Source organism: Xenopus laevis, chromosome 9_10L (assembly GCF_017654675.1).
Source record: "Xenopus laevis strain J_2021 chromosome 9_10L, Xenopus_laevis_v10.1, whole genome shotgun sequence".
Lineage (NCBI taxonomy): Eukaryota > Metazoa > Chordata > Amphibia > Anura > Pipidae > Xenopus > Xenopus laevis.
This window is the reverse complement of record NC_054387.1, coordinates 11,759,071-11,770,791: the sequence shown is the minus strand read 5'-3', so window position 1 is coordinate 11,770,791 and position 11,721 is coordinate 11,759,071. Positions and strand designations below refer to the sequence as shown.

Below are 11,721 nucleotides of genomic sequence, written 5' to 3'. Positions count from 1 at the left end.
GGGTGCAGGCAGATTATAAGGGATACAATGAGCAGAGAGGGGAGCCCCAGACAAGCAGCAGTGCATAGAGTATAGAGTATACAGGGGGAGGGGGAGGAGTACATTATAGACAGAGCGCGGGGCGGGCAGAGGATACACTGGGGGAGGCTCCGGGTCGGTATAAAGAGCCAGGCGCCCTCTAGTTAGCGGAAGTCTCCGTGTTTCCTCCATCCGCCGCCCTCTTACATCGGCCATGAACCCCGGAACTGTCGGCCAGGCCTTCCCCGCGGTGCAGTGTGAGTATGTGAGTCTGTGACAGGAAATGAGTGTGGGGGAGGGACAAGCTGGTTCCCGGGCGGCCCCGGAATGTGTGTGCGGGAATAGCAGTCCCTGTACTGACCCTGCAGTCTGTCTGTCTGTCTGTCTGTCTATCTGTCTGACTGTCTGACTGTCTGACTGACTGACTGTTGTGTCTATGGGAGACAGTGGGTCAGTATATGGCTGCTGCTTATATATATAAATATATTGTATCAGGACATTCCATCCAAATGTGTCTTATGTTCTGTACGGTGTGTCTGTCTATAAATGGCATAGAAATAATAACAGACACTCACTGATACAATGACCCTGTGTTACACATAGATATAAGTTGTCACTAATGTTCTATACAGATATATCTCCTAAATCTGTCACTGCTGCACCCTTTATCTGCTGGGACCCACAACCCTGTCCTGATTCACCGGCCAATAGCAGCCATTTGTCATTTATGTAATAATAATCATTATCTAGCCCCAATAATAAGCGTGTACCCCCCAATAATAAGCGTGTACCCCCAGTAATAAGCGTGTACCCCCAATAATAAGTGTGTAGATAAAACCGTGTAACCCCGAATAATAAGCGTGTACCCAGAATATTGAGTGTAGCCCCAAATAAGAAGCATGTACCCAGAATATTAAGTGTGTAGCCCAAATATTAAGCATGTACCCAGAATGAGCGTGTAGCCCAAATAATGAGCATGTAGCCCCGAATAAGAAGCATGTAGCCCAAATAATAAGCGTGTAGCCCAAATATTAAGCATGTACCCAGGATAATAAGCGTGTAGCCCAAATAACCGTATAAGTGTGTACTCCAAATATTAAGCATGTACCCCAATTGTCCCCTTATCTTCCAGGCTACGGTGGTGCTGTTTACCCCTGTAAACGCATTGAAGTTGCCGCGCACCCCTATGTCTCTGAATGGGCCCCTGGGATATATATCACCACAAAACCTCACCCTTTCAGAATTGAAAACCTCACCCCAATAAAATAAGAGCCGGGCATAAGTCATAGCTCACGGCAACCTCATGAGAGAATTGAGCATTTCAGGTTTAATCTCTTACCTGCAGCAATTTCACCCCAGACTGTTATTCTGTTGCACCTTCCTGACTGAGATAAGGGCACGGCTCGTATAAAACACTGCGGGCCATTTAGTAGCAGGAGCAGCCGCTCTCCTCAGCCTGGTATATCTGGGGCAGAACTCGCCTCACAATGAGCAGCAGCAGAGACTGAAGGGAACACTCACCTGTAACTGATTGCTAATTAGTCCCACACCTGTGGCCTCTCTTGCAAAGGGCAGACTAACCCATTCCTCAAAGCTTTATTTTAATAACATTTTTGTAGAGCACCCCCCAAACCTCAGCTTTAGGGTACCCTAATTATCTGTGGCTCATTAACTTTATAATGAGGCTAATGTGCCTGACATAATAGGGACAGCGTGCAGCATTGGTGCAATGAATTGGGGTTGTGCTTAGGAATACACTCTTTTGGATTCGGCCGCACCCCCGAATCCTTTGTGAAAGATTTGGCCGAATGCCAAACCTAATCCTAATTTGCATATGCAAATTAGGAGTGTGAAGGGTAAAACTTGTTTTGTGACAAAAAGTCCCTCCCCGCCCCTAATTAGCCTAAGAAAATTAGTATTTGGGTTCAGCTGGGCAGCAGGATTCTGCCGAATCCTGCTGAAAAAGGCAGAATCCTGGCCGAAACCCGAATCCTGGATTTAGTGCATCCCGAATTGTCTCTTTAATATTCTTAAACTCCAGACCCATTTGTTAAATGACAAAGGTGCTGTACTATTCTGTTACTGTTGGGGATGCACTGAATCCACTATTTTGGATTCAGGCGAATCCTTTGCGAAAGATTCGGCCGAATACCGAACCAAATTTTGATTTGAATATGCAAATTAGGGGTGGGAAGGGGAACCATTTTTTTTTTACTTCCTTGTTTTGTGACAAAAAGTCCCGCGATTTCCCTTCCCTAATTTACATATGCAAATCAGAATTCAGGTTCGGACGGGCAGAAGGATTCGGCCGAATCCTGGATTCGGCGCAACCCTAGTTAGTGTACAAATAATATAAAGATGCCTGGAGACTGTGAATATGGCCGGCAGGTAAAAGCAATAAAGCGTAGCTATTTTAAATACACTTGAAGCCCCCAGGGTATACAGTAGATGACCCAGGACTCATTATCCAGAATGCTCCATATTCTGGGCAGGCCATCGTTTTAATAAAATAACGATTTCCTTTTTCTGTCACTTGTTCTTGGTCCCAACTAAGATATAATTAATCCATATTGGAAGCAAAACCAGCCTATAGGGTTTATTTCATGTTTACATGATTTTCTAGTAGACTTAAGGCATGAAGATCCAAACTATGGAACGATCCGTTATCTGGAAAAACTCAGGTCCTGAGCATTCTGGATAACAGGTCCCATACCTGTACTAAAATGAAAATGACGTGTTACAGTCCCTATAGAAGGAGATGAGCCGGGGAAGCCTCTATGTATAACAGAGACTCGAGTGACTCTGGATTGTGTAAATACATTGAAGCGATAGTGAGAAACTATAACTATATGCAGCCCCTAGGTTTAGGACTTGGCAGCCTTCACACTTCTATTGCAAGTATATTAATAATGCAGCACGGAGTGTGTGTGATTGGACTTCTCTTTTTAATTGAAGCGGCTGATAAAATATTTACGGTGGCCCTGCGGTGCCAGGCCTGTCCTCTATTGGCCGAACAGTTTGTGATTTAAACGGGCTGTTCTCCTTGAGACAATTTGCAGTTGGTCTTCATTTTTTTTGTAGTTTTTACTTTTTGTTTAGCAGCTATCCAGTTTAAAATTTTAGCAGCTATCTGGTTGCCCAAATTACCTTTTTAAAGGGGTAGTTTACATTTTAGTATGTTATAGAATGACTCTTTTGTTTTTATTGCCTTCTTTTTCCGACTCTTTCCAGCTTTCAAATGGGGGTCACTGACCCCATCCACAAAATAAATGCTCTGTAAGGCTACATATGTAATGTTATTGCTACTTTTTATTACTCCTGTTTCTATTCAGGCCTCTCCTATTTATATCCCAGCCTCTTATTCATATCAGTGCATGGTTGCTATGGTTAATTGGACGCTAGCAACCAAATTACTGAAACTACAAACTGGAGAGCTGCTGTATTAAAAAAAAAAAAAACGCAAAAAACACAAATAATAAAATTGAAAACAAATTGCAAATTTTCTCAATTTCACTCTCTCAAAGGGGAACAACCCCGTTAACAACCAGGGAATGGTTTGGATGATGGACTGGAATATGAATAGGAGAGGCCTGAACAGAAAGATGACTAATTAATAAAAAGTAGAAATAACAATAATTGTGTAGCCTTACAGAGCATTTGTTTTTAGATGGGGTCACTGACCCCCATTTGAAAGCTGGAAAGAGTCAGAGTCAGAAGAAGAAGGCAAATGGTAAAAAAAAAAACTGTAAAAAGCCAATTGAAAAATTGCTTAGAATTGCCCGTTTTATAACATACTAAAACTACTTAAAGGTGAATCAACCCTTAAATTACTTAATTTACTGAATGGCGTGCAGGCAGTTTAAAAAAAAAACTATAAAAAGTGCTTTTGAGTGTAAATAAATAGAATATAATGTTAGCCTGCACAGGTATAGGACTTTGCTTCTGATCCTTGAGGATTGTTCTTATCTGGCTGATCTCCTTGATCTCCATAGCACCCAACATTTTTGGAAATAGAAAGAGAGACGAAAAGATTTGGCAATTTTTGACCACGCCCATTTTTGTGACCACACCCCCTAATTACCATGTTCATTTTACAAAATTTGGCAGGTTATGGAAGTTTGAATACATTTCTGTGGTTATTCCAGTTTTGCTAATGAAGGGGAATTGCCCTTTAAGCTGGAAGTCACAGTTTCCCCAAGAGACCTGCTTATCTTAAATTGTAACAATGGATTCTTTTGCTTATCTTAAATTGTTACAAATGTATCTTAAGTGCAGCTGCCACGTATTCTTGGCTCAGTGCTAATTACATTTCAGAAACTTTGTATCTTTTTCTGGCTGTTCGGTGCAGGAGATCAGATCGGGACATTTCAGTAACAATCCGGGACTGCGGGTTGAGCTGTTGAAATCGGGACTGTCCCGCGAAAAACGGGACAGTTGGGAGGTGTGTGTCAAATGCTGAGGTCATTTCTGCAGCTGGATGTTGCTGTAAATGCCGACACTGAGGGGCCGGCAAGTTTTCAAAGAAATGGGATGGGAGGCTATATTTTTGAATAGCATTATTCCGGTTTTGAAGTCACATGGATGAGCAAATTACACAGATAGGCTATAATTCCTCCTATCCATCTCTGTCACTCTACAGAACAGAAAGCGCAAACTGATATCCGTGAAAACAGCCCCACCTAGTGGTGATTCTATGGTAGGAATGTCTGTGATGCGCCGTTGGATATCTAATATTTACTCTTCCTGATTCCAGTTCACGGTGGAGCCGCCGTTTTGGTTGAAATCACTACAGACATCCACATCTGTGGCCTGTGCAAGCAGCAGTTCACCAACTTGGACTCCTTCGTTGCCCACAAGCAGAGCGGGTGCCAACTCATCTCTGGCTCGGGAGCAACGAGTGCTGTGCAGTTTGTAGCGCAGAATGAAGCCGGGACCCCAACTCAGACCTCTCCCCGGACCATCACTTCTGAGACCCAAACCATCACTGGTAAAAAAAAAATCTTCTCAGTTTCAGTGAAATGTAGGAGCTAAAAACTTGCTCTGGGTCTAGTAACTCTGATATGATAGAGCTACTATAAGTTACTACTCATAGGGCTGACCCAGTTACTGTGTATATTAGGGATGCACCAAATCCACTATTTTGGATTCGGCCGAATCCTTCACGAAAGGTTCGGCCCCATACCGAACCAAATCCTAATTTACATATGGAAATTGGAGCTGGAAAGGGGAAAACATTTTTTACTTCCTTGTGTTGTGACAAAAATTCACGCAATTTACCTCCCTGCCCCTAATTTACATATGGAAATTAGGATTCGAATTCCATTCGGCCAGCCAGAAGGATTCGGCCAAATCCTGCTGAAAAAGAGCAAATCCTGGATTCTGTGCATCCCTAGTGTATATTACTGGTTCTTGCATCAGACGCACAAACCTGAAGAATGAGGCCTTGTTTTATCTCTGTGTGTGTGGTCCACTAATAAGGGATGGTGAGTTTGATTGGCCAAAAGAAAATCATGGCGGACACTAGTGATGGACGAATCTGTCCCGAGAGAATCGACAAACTCTGGGGGGGAAGCGAAACGGCGAAAAATTAGCGAAACACATTGACGTCAAAAATTATTTTGACGTGTGACCATTTTTTATACGCACGACTCTTTTGACCAAATAAATTAAAGTCAACGGGAGTCCGAATAATTTTTGAGGCACAACAATTTTTACGAGACTTTTGTCCAAATGCATTTGTCAATGGACTTCCAAATTATTTTGATGTGCAACAATTTTGACAAGCGACATTTTCTTTTAATTTTTTTTTTTTTTTTGCAGCAAATTTTCCCACGTCGAATTTTCGCTGCAGTTTTGCGAAAAAAATAAACATCAGCGGAATCCGTAAATAAGCTGCAAATCCATCACTAGTGGACACTTGTTTTATTTCCCCTTTAAACAACATTTACTTTTTATTTCTCGTACGCAGTTTCTGCTCCGGAGTTTGTCTTTGAGCACGGATATCAGACCTTACTGCCGAGTGACCACGCTGAGTCCCAGACCACGGAACGCGTCTCTCCACCCACCAAGTGCCGTAGGACAGTGTCGGGGTCCTCATCCCGCAGGAAACACAGCTGCACGTATCCTGGTAGATATATACAACGCTCTAAGTATAAAGTCAGGACTATTTGTGTTGTTTGTTACAGCTGCAGGTAAGCTGCCATGTCTACACCTTCTGTAGCTGAGGTTCTGCTCTGTGGCCTTTAGAGGGCACTATCGCTCCGTCACAGAACCATCCTTTTACTATTGAATAACTAGCGCAGGACAGAGATGTTGGTAGAGTGGAAATCTGAAGTCTATTTTTTTCCCCATGGTTTTGCAGGATGCCAGTTCAAGACTGCGTATGGGCTGAAAGATCTGGAGCGCCACTTAAGAACTCACACGGGTAACGACGCTCTCAGGGTGGTGATGGGAGCTAAGCGAAAGCCATAGATGGGGGTGTGGGGTGGAACCACTTTATCTCCCCCTTGTTTTGTTTCTTAATAACCCAGAAAAAAATTGACTGTATCACCCCCTCAACCATTTTCTACCCTACCTTCTCCTTCTGATGATATTTGCCCACCTGCCCTTTATCCATTATCTCCTCAACCATTTCTGCCCTTTATCCCTCATCTCCTCAACCATTTTCTGCCCTATCTTCTCCTGATATTTGCCCTCCTACCCTTTATCCATCATCTCCTCAACCATTTCTGCCCTTTATTCCTCATCTCCTCAACCATTTTCTGCCCTATCTTCTCCTGATATTTGCCCTCCTGCCCTTTATCCATCATCTCCTCAACCATTTCTGCCCTTTATCCCTCATCTCCTCAACCATTTTCTGCCCTATCTTCTCCTGATATTTGCCCTCCTGCCCTTTATCCATCATCTCCTCAACCATTTCTGCCCTTTATCCCTCATCTCCTCAACCATTTTCAGCCCTATCTTCTCCTGATATTTGCCCTCCTGCCCTTTATCCATCATCTCCTCAACCATTTCTGCCCTTTATCCCTCATCTCCTCAACCATTTTCAGCCCTATCTTCTCCTGATATTTGCCCTCCTGCCCTTTATCCATCATCTCCTCAACCATTTCTGCCCTTTATCCCTCATCTCCTCAACCATTTTCTGCCCTATCTTCTCCTGATATTTGCCCTCCTACCCTTTATCCATCATCTCCTCAACCATTTCTGCCCTTTATTCCTCATCTCCTCAACCATTTTCTGCCCTATCTTCTCCTGATATTTGCCCTCCTGCCCTTTATCCATCATCTCCTCAACCATTTCTGCCCTTTATCCCTCATCTCCTCAACCATTTTCTGCCCTATCTTCTCCTGATATTTGCCCTCCTGCCCTTTATCCATCATCTCCTCAACCATTTCTGCCCTTTATCCCTCATCTCCTCAACCATTTTCAGCCCTATCTTCTCCTGATATTTGCCCTCCTACCCTTTATCCCTCATCTCCTCAACCATTTTCTGCCCAACCTTCTCCTTCTGATATTTGCCCTCCTATCCATCATCTTAACCTCATCTTACTCAAAAGCTTCTCCTTGACTTATCGTCTGACTCATTAGTGTCCTCCGCTCCTTTTGACATCTCAAACCCCCCCCCCCCCCCAATCACTGAATTTTGTCCTAAAATGTAACAAACCATTAACCAGTTGGCTTCGGGTTTGTATGGAATGGAAAATGTCAGGGAAATACTACTGGTAGACCTGATTGTAAGCTCTGCAGACACCTGGTATTAGGTATAAGAATTGCCCCTGTGCTGGGTGTAAAATCTGCAAGGAATCTTTCTGCCTGGCTCAGCTCTGCCCCTTGTGTTTATTGTCTGGTAATAAATGTAGCAGTAAAATCTTGTTTTGCTTCTATGCAGGGGACAAGCCCCACAAATGCCCAACCTGTGATAAAGCGTTTAGCAGGAAGGACAAGCTGAAGACCCACATGCGCTCCCACACGGGGGAGAAACCGTTCAAGTGTAAGGAGTGTGACTACAGGGCGGCAGACAGCAGCAGTCTATGCAAGCACCAGAGAATACACACCAACGAGCGACCGTTTAAATGCCAGATCTGTCCGTACGCCAGCCGGAACTCCAGCCAGCTCACCGTGCACCTACGCTCCCACACAGGTCAGTCTCGCTTTATTGCCAGCTGGATTTCATTCTTGCAAACCAGAGTATAGGCATCCTTACAAGGTTTGTTCAGCTTTAAGTTAACTTTTTCCCTTAAAATTTCCTGTGCGGGGAAAAAAAACTTGAAAAATTTGGATAGGTTTTGCACGAAACCCAGTGCAGATCAAGATAACTCTCACACTGACTTATATGCAACCTTGGCAGATCTGAGATTCCAGATTTTCAGATTCTGACTTTTTCCATATTTTAATTTTTTTTTTCTCACTAAAGATGTAATTTTATAGTAAAAATACACACATTTTTGGGGGTTTTGGCATTCAGACTTTAATAAATAACCCCCTTGGTATGTTACAGATTACTTCTGAGCAACTTTTCAAATGGTCATCTTTTATTTTTTTTATAGTTCTTGAATTATTTGTTATTTCTCCTTCTTCTCTTGCTCCTTCTCCTTCTTCTCTTTATCTTATTCTTTCAAATGTGGGTCACTGACCCCATTTTTGCTACTTTTCTATCTGTTAAGGCCCTCTAGTAACCAGATAACTGCAAACTGGAGAGCTGCTGATTAAAAAACGAAATAACTCAAAAACGACAAATAATAAAAAATGAAAACCAGTTGCAGATGATTTCAGAATATCACTCTCTACATCATACTAAAAGTTAATGTAAATGTGAACAACCCCGTTATATCTACTGTACATTTTTTGACTCTGCTGTGAAAGTCGAATATTTCCATAAAATGTCAATATTTTGTTCTCCTCTAGGGGACGCTCCCTTCCAGTGCGTCCTGTGCAACGCCAAATTTAAAATAAACTCCGACTTAAAAAGGCACCTGCGAGTTCACACGGGGGAGAAACCGTACCGCTGTGACTTCTGCAACTTTGTCTGCGCCATGAAAGGAAACTTGAAGTCCCATATCCGGATGAAGCACAATGCAGAGACCACGTTTAAATGCATGGAGTGCAATTTCCAGTGCGGCAGCAAAGCTGACTTGAGGCATCACTTGCGGTCCCACCTCCCGGAGCAGCCGGTGAAATGCGCCGAATGCACCTACTCCTGTTCCAGCAAAGCCGCCCTGAAAGTGCACGAGAGGATTCACTCTAAAGACCGTCCCTTTAAATGCAACTTCTGCCAGTTTGATACCAAACAGCGCAGCAACTTGACCACCCACATAAAGAAATGTCACGGTGACCAAGTTAAACCCAGAAAGAGCTCCCTGCACAGAAAAGAAGGGGGCTCCCCAAGGCTTTACACTTCCCGGAAAGGCACCAAGTTAGAAGCAAAAAAAGCTTTCAATTGTGACCTTTGTGATGCCTCTTTTGTTCGAGAAGACTCTCTGCGCAGTCATAAGAAACAGCACACGGAGATCATCGCTGCCCAAAAGGCTTCAGGCCTGGACTTGATCCCTCTGCAGAGCCAGGCCCCACGTTCCAGTACGATCGCAATCAGGAATATCAAGTTTCCCCCGGCAATTCTACCTTTTGGGCAAGATGGCGTAAAGCTCATGTCTGACCATCCCCTAATAGAAGGTAGTACGACAGAGACCACGTCAGAGCCTGCTAGAGCTTTAGATGGTGTGTCCAAGGTCCAAGACCACATGGCGTCCAGCCAGCTCAGACTGTTGAGTCAGGTCAATTTGATAGCGTCGCCTTCTGCTGTCCAAAGTCGGACTGCCCAAAAACTTCCTTTACCTGATATGGGTAACAATCCCATCCAACATCATCTGGATGAAAGTGCTATGGACAATGACCAGGAGACTAACGACGAGGCTTTTATGTCCGCCTCCAGCATCGACGAGTGCTCCGACCTTGAACGTCTTCGTATAATCAAAGAGGAGCCCATAGAAGTGACAATTGTTAGTGATGCTGGAGACTATATCAGAATAGAGGAACCTCATCAGTCTCCCATCTTCTCTCCGTCCCCCCTTGTTAACCCACCCAAACGCAGTTACATCGTTGTCCAGGCAGATCCTCACTCTGCTCTTCTGTGTCCAGCAGACTCCATACCAGACTGATCCCCCGCCTGTCTCTTTATACCCAGTACAATGAACACTGAAATGTCTCTTTGCCTTGACATACAGCTGTCTGTGGAAATGCATGAGCAATGGTGGCGTCCGATGATAAAAACTGTTAGCAGCCTAGCAGGCACCGTGGTGGATTATACCAATAAAAGTGGAGTAAACCAGAATAAACCAATTTCTTTTTTCTAAAACATTTTTTCCTTAAATCATTGTCCTGGTATGTATACAGGGTTCAAGCTATTATCAGTACTAATTTTGGGGGGTATAGTTTTCCTTTAAATAAATTTAGATCAACCTACTTGCACAACTGATACTGCGATACCTGTACAAAGTGGTGCCTTTAGTATTTTCAGCTGACAGTAGGTAGCTCAATATGTAGCACTTTCCTGTCCAGTAAATTGCAAATGGAGATCATTTTCCCCTTTGCCTCAACTGTCCAGATTATGTACAGATAGGCGAATCCAGAATGCTCGGGGGTTTCCAGATAATGGATCTTTCTTTAAAATGAATCTTCATACCTTAAGCCTACTAGAAAATCATGTAAAGGTTAAATAAACCCAATAGGCTGGTTTTGCTTCCAATAAGGATTAATTATATCTTAGTTGTTCAAGTACAAGCGACTGTTTTATTATTACATTATAATACACAAAATCCATGAATATCTCGTAAATTATATCCTTATAAACGGTGAGTTCTGATGTCATTTCTGTCACATGACTCACTGAAATTTGTGTATTATAATAAATAAAGTACCCCCAGTTGCAAAATATGAGGATATTAGAAGTTACCTTGGAGTTCCATGACCTGTATAAAAACACGAGGCCGATGGTCATGAAACTCCTCGGTAACTTATAATATCCTTATATTTTACAAAAGGGGGTAATTTATTCACTATATTATTATTAAAATGTGGATTATTTTGATAAAATGGAGTCTATGGGAGATTGCCTTTCTGTATTTCAGAGCTTTCTGGATAACGGATAGCAAACCTGCTCCAGATGATGGTGTGGTTTAGTCTGTGAAAAATATATAATTCTATCATCCCTTGAAAACGTACTTTTTGGCATTCTGAGCACTTATTTGAAACAACGCAAGACTGGTTACAGTTTATTAGATGGGTTGGGATTAAAGCTAGCCATAAAATTGAAGATTGGTTCATTTGACGATGTCACCAAAAGAGCGGACCACGATATTCCCACCCTGATAATCGGGCTGAACCAGACCCTAGGGTACAATGAATGGAATACAAGTGCGTCGGAGTGAGGTCTACATCAACTGATTTTCTGTCAGATATCGGTCATGGAAGCCCGTCGGAGGCCCCCAAGACACACTGCTAGCTCAGTCTATTGGGAGTTGTTTTATGTATTGCCTCCTTTAGTTCTCGTTTTATACAGGATTAAAAATACACAGTTGGCAAAAAGTTGTCCTTTGAAAAATTGTATATGCTACGTGAGCTTGACTGGCAAATATCTCATTCCAAAACCAAGAGGCTTATTATAAAGGTCTAATCTTCTGGGAACTAGATGTTGGAACGTTGTTGCCT

The 11,721-nt window shown here is 43.0% G+C and overlaps 1 protein-coding gene and 1 long non-coding RNA gene across 2 annotated transcripts in view; one reads left to right on the top strand and one right to left on the bottom strand.

Moving 5' to 3' along the window:
* The window catches only part of LOC108700901, a 64,132-nt gene extending 62,456 nt beyond the window's left edge, over nucleotides 1–1,676 (bottom strand). The window contains exon 1 of the long non-coding RNA XR_001933062.2: nucleotides 1,358–1,676. This is a non-coding gene — a long non-coding RNA (uncharacterized LOC108700901). The remainder of the gene's footprint in view (nucleotides 1–1,357) is intronic.
* Nucleotides 1–10,369, top strand: part of zfp64.L (ZFP64 zinc finger protein L homeolog) — a 10,408-nt gene extending 39 nt beyond the window's left edge. Inside the window, exons 1-6 of the mRNA XM_018234938.2 lie at nucleotides 1–275; nucleotides 4,772–5,005; nucleotides 5,987–6,145; nucleotides 6,380–6,442; nucleotides 7,907–8,158; nucleotides 8,923–10,369. The exon at nucleotides 1–275 is cut by the window's left edge and continues 39 nt beyond it. Coding sequence (XP_018090427.1) covers nucleotides 233–275; nucleotides 4,772–5,005; nucleotides 5,987–6,145; nucleotides 6,380–6,442; nucleotides 7,907–8,158; nucleotides 8,923–10,172 — 2,001 coding nt within the window. The 5' untranslated portion in view covers nucleotides 1–232 and the 3' untranslated portion in view covers nucleotides 10,173–10,369. The remainder of the gene's footprint in view (nucleotides 276–4,771; nucleotides 5,006–5,986; nucleotides 6,146–6,379; nucleotides 6,443–7,906; nucleotides 8,159–8,922) is intronic.
* Nucleotides 10,370–11,721: the final 1,352 nt, after the last annotated feature.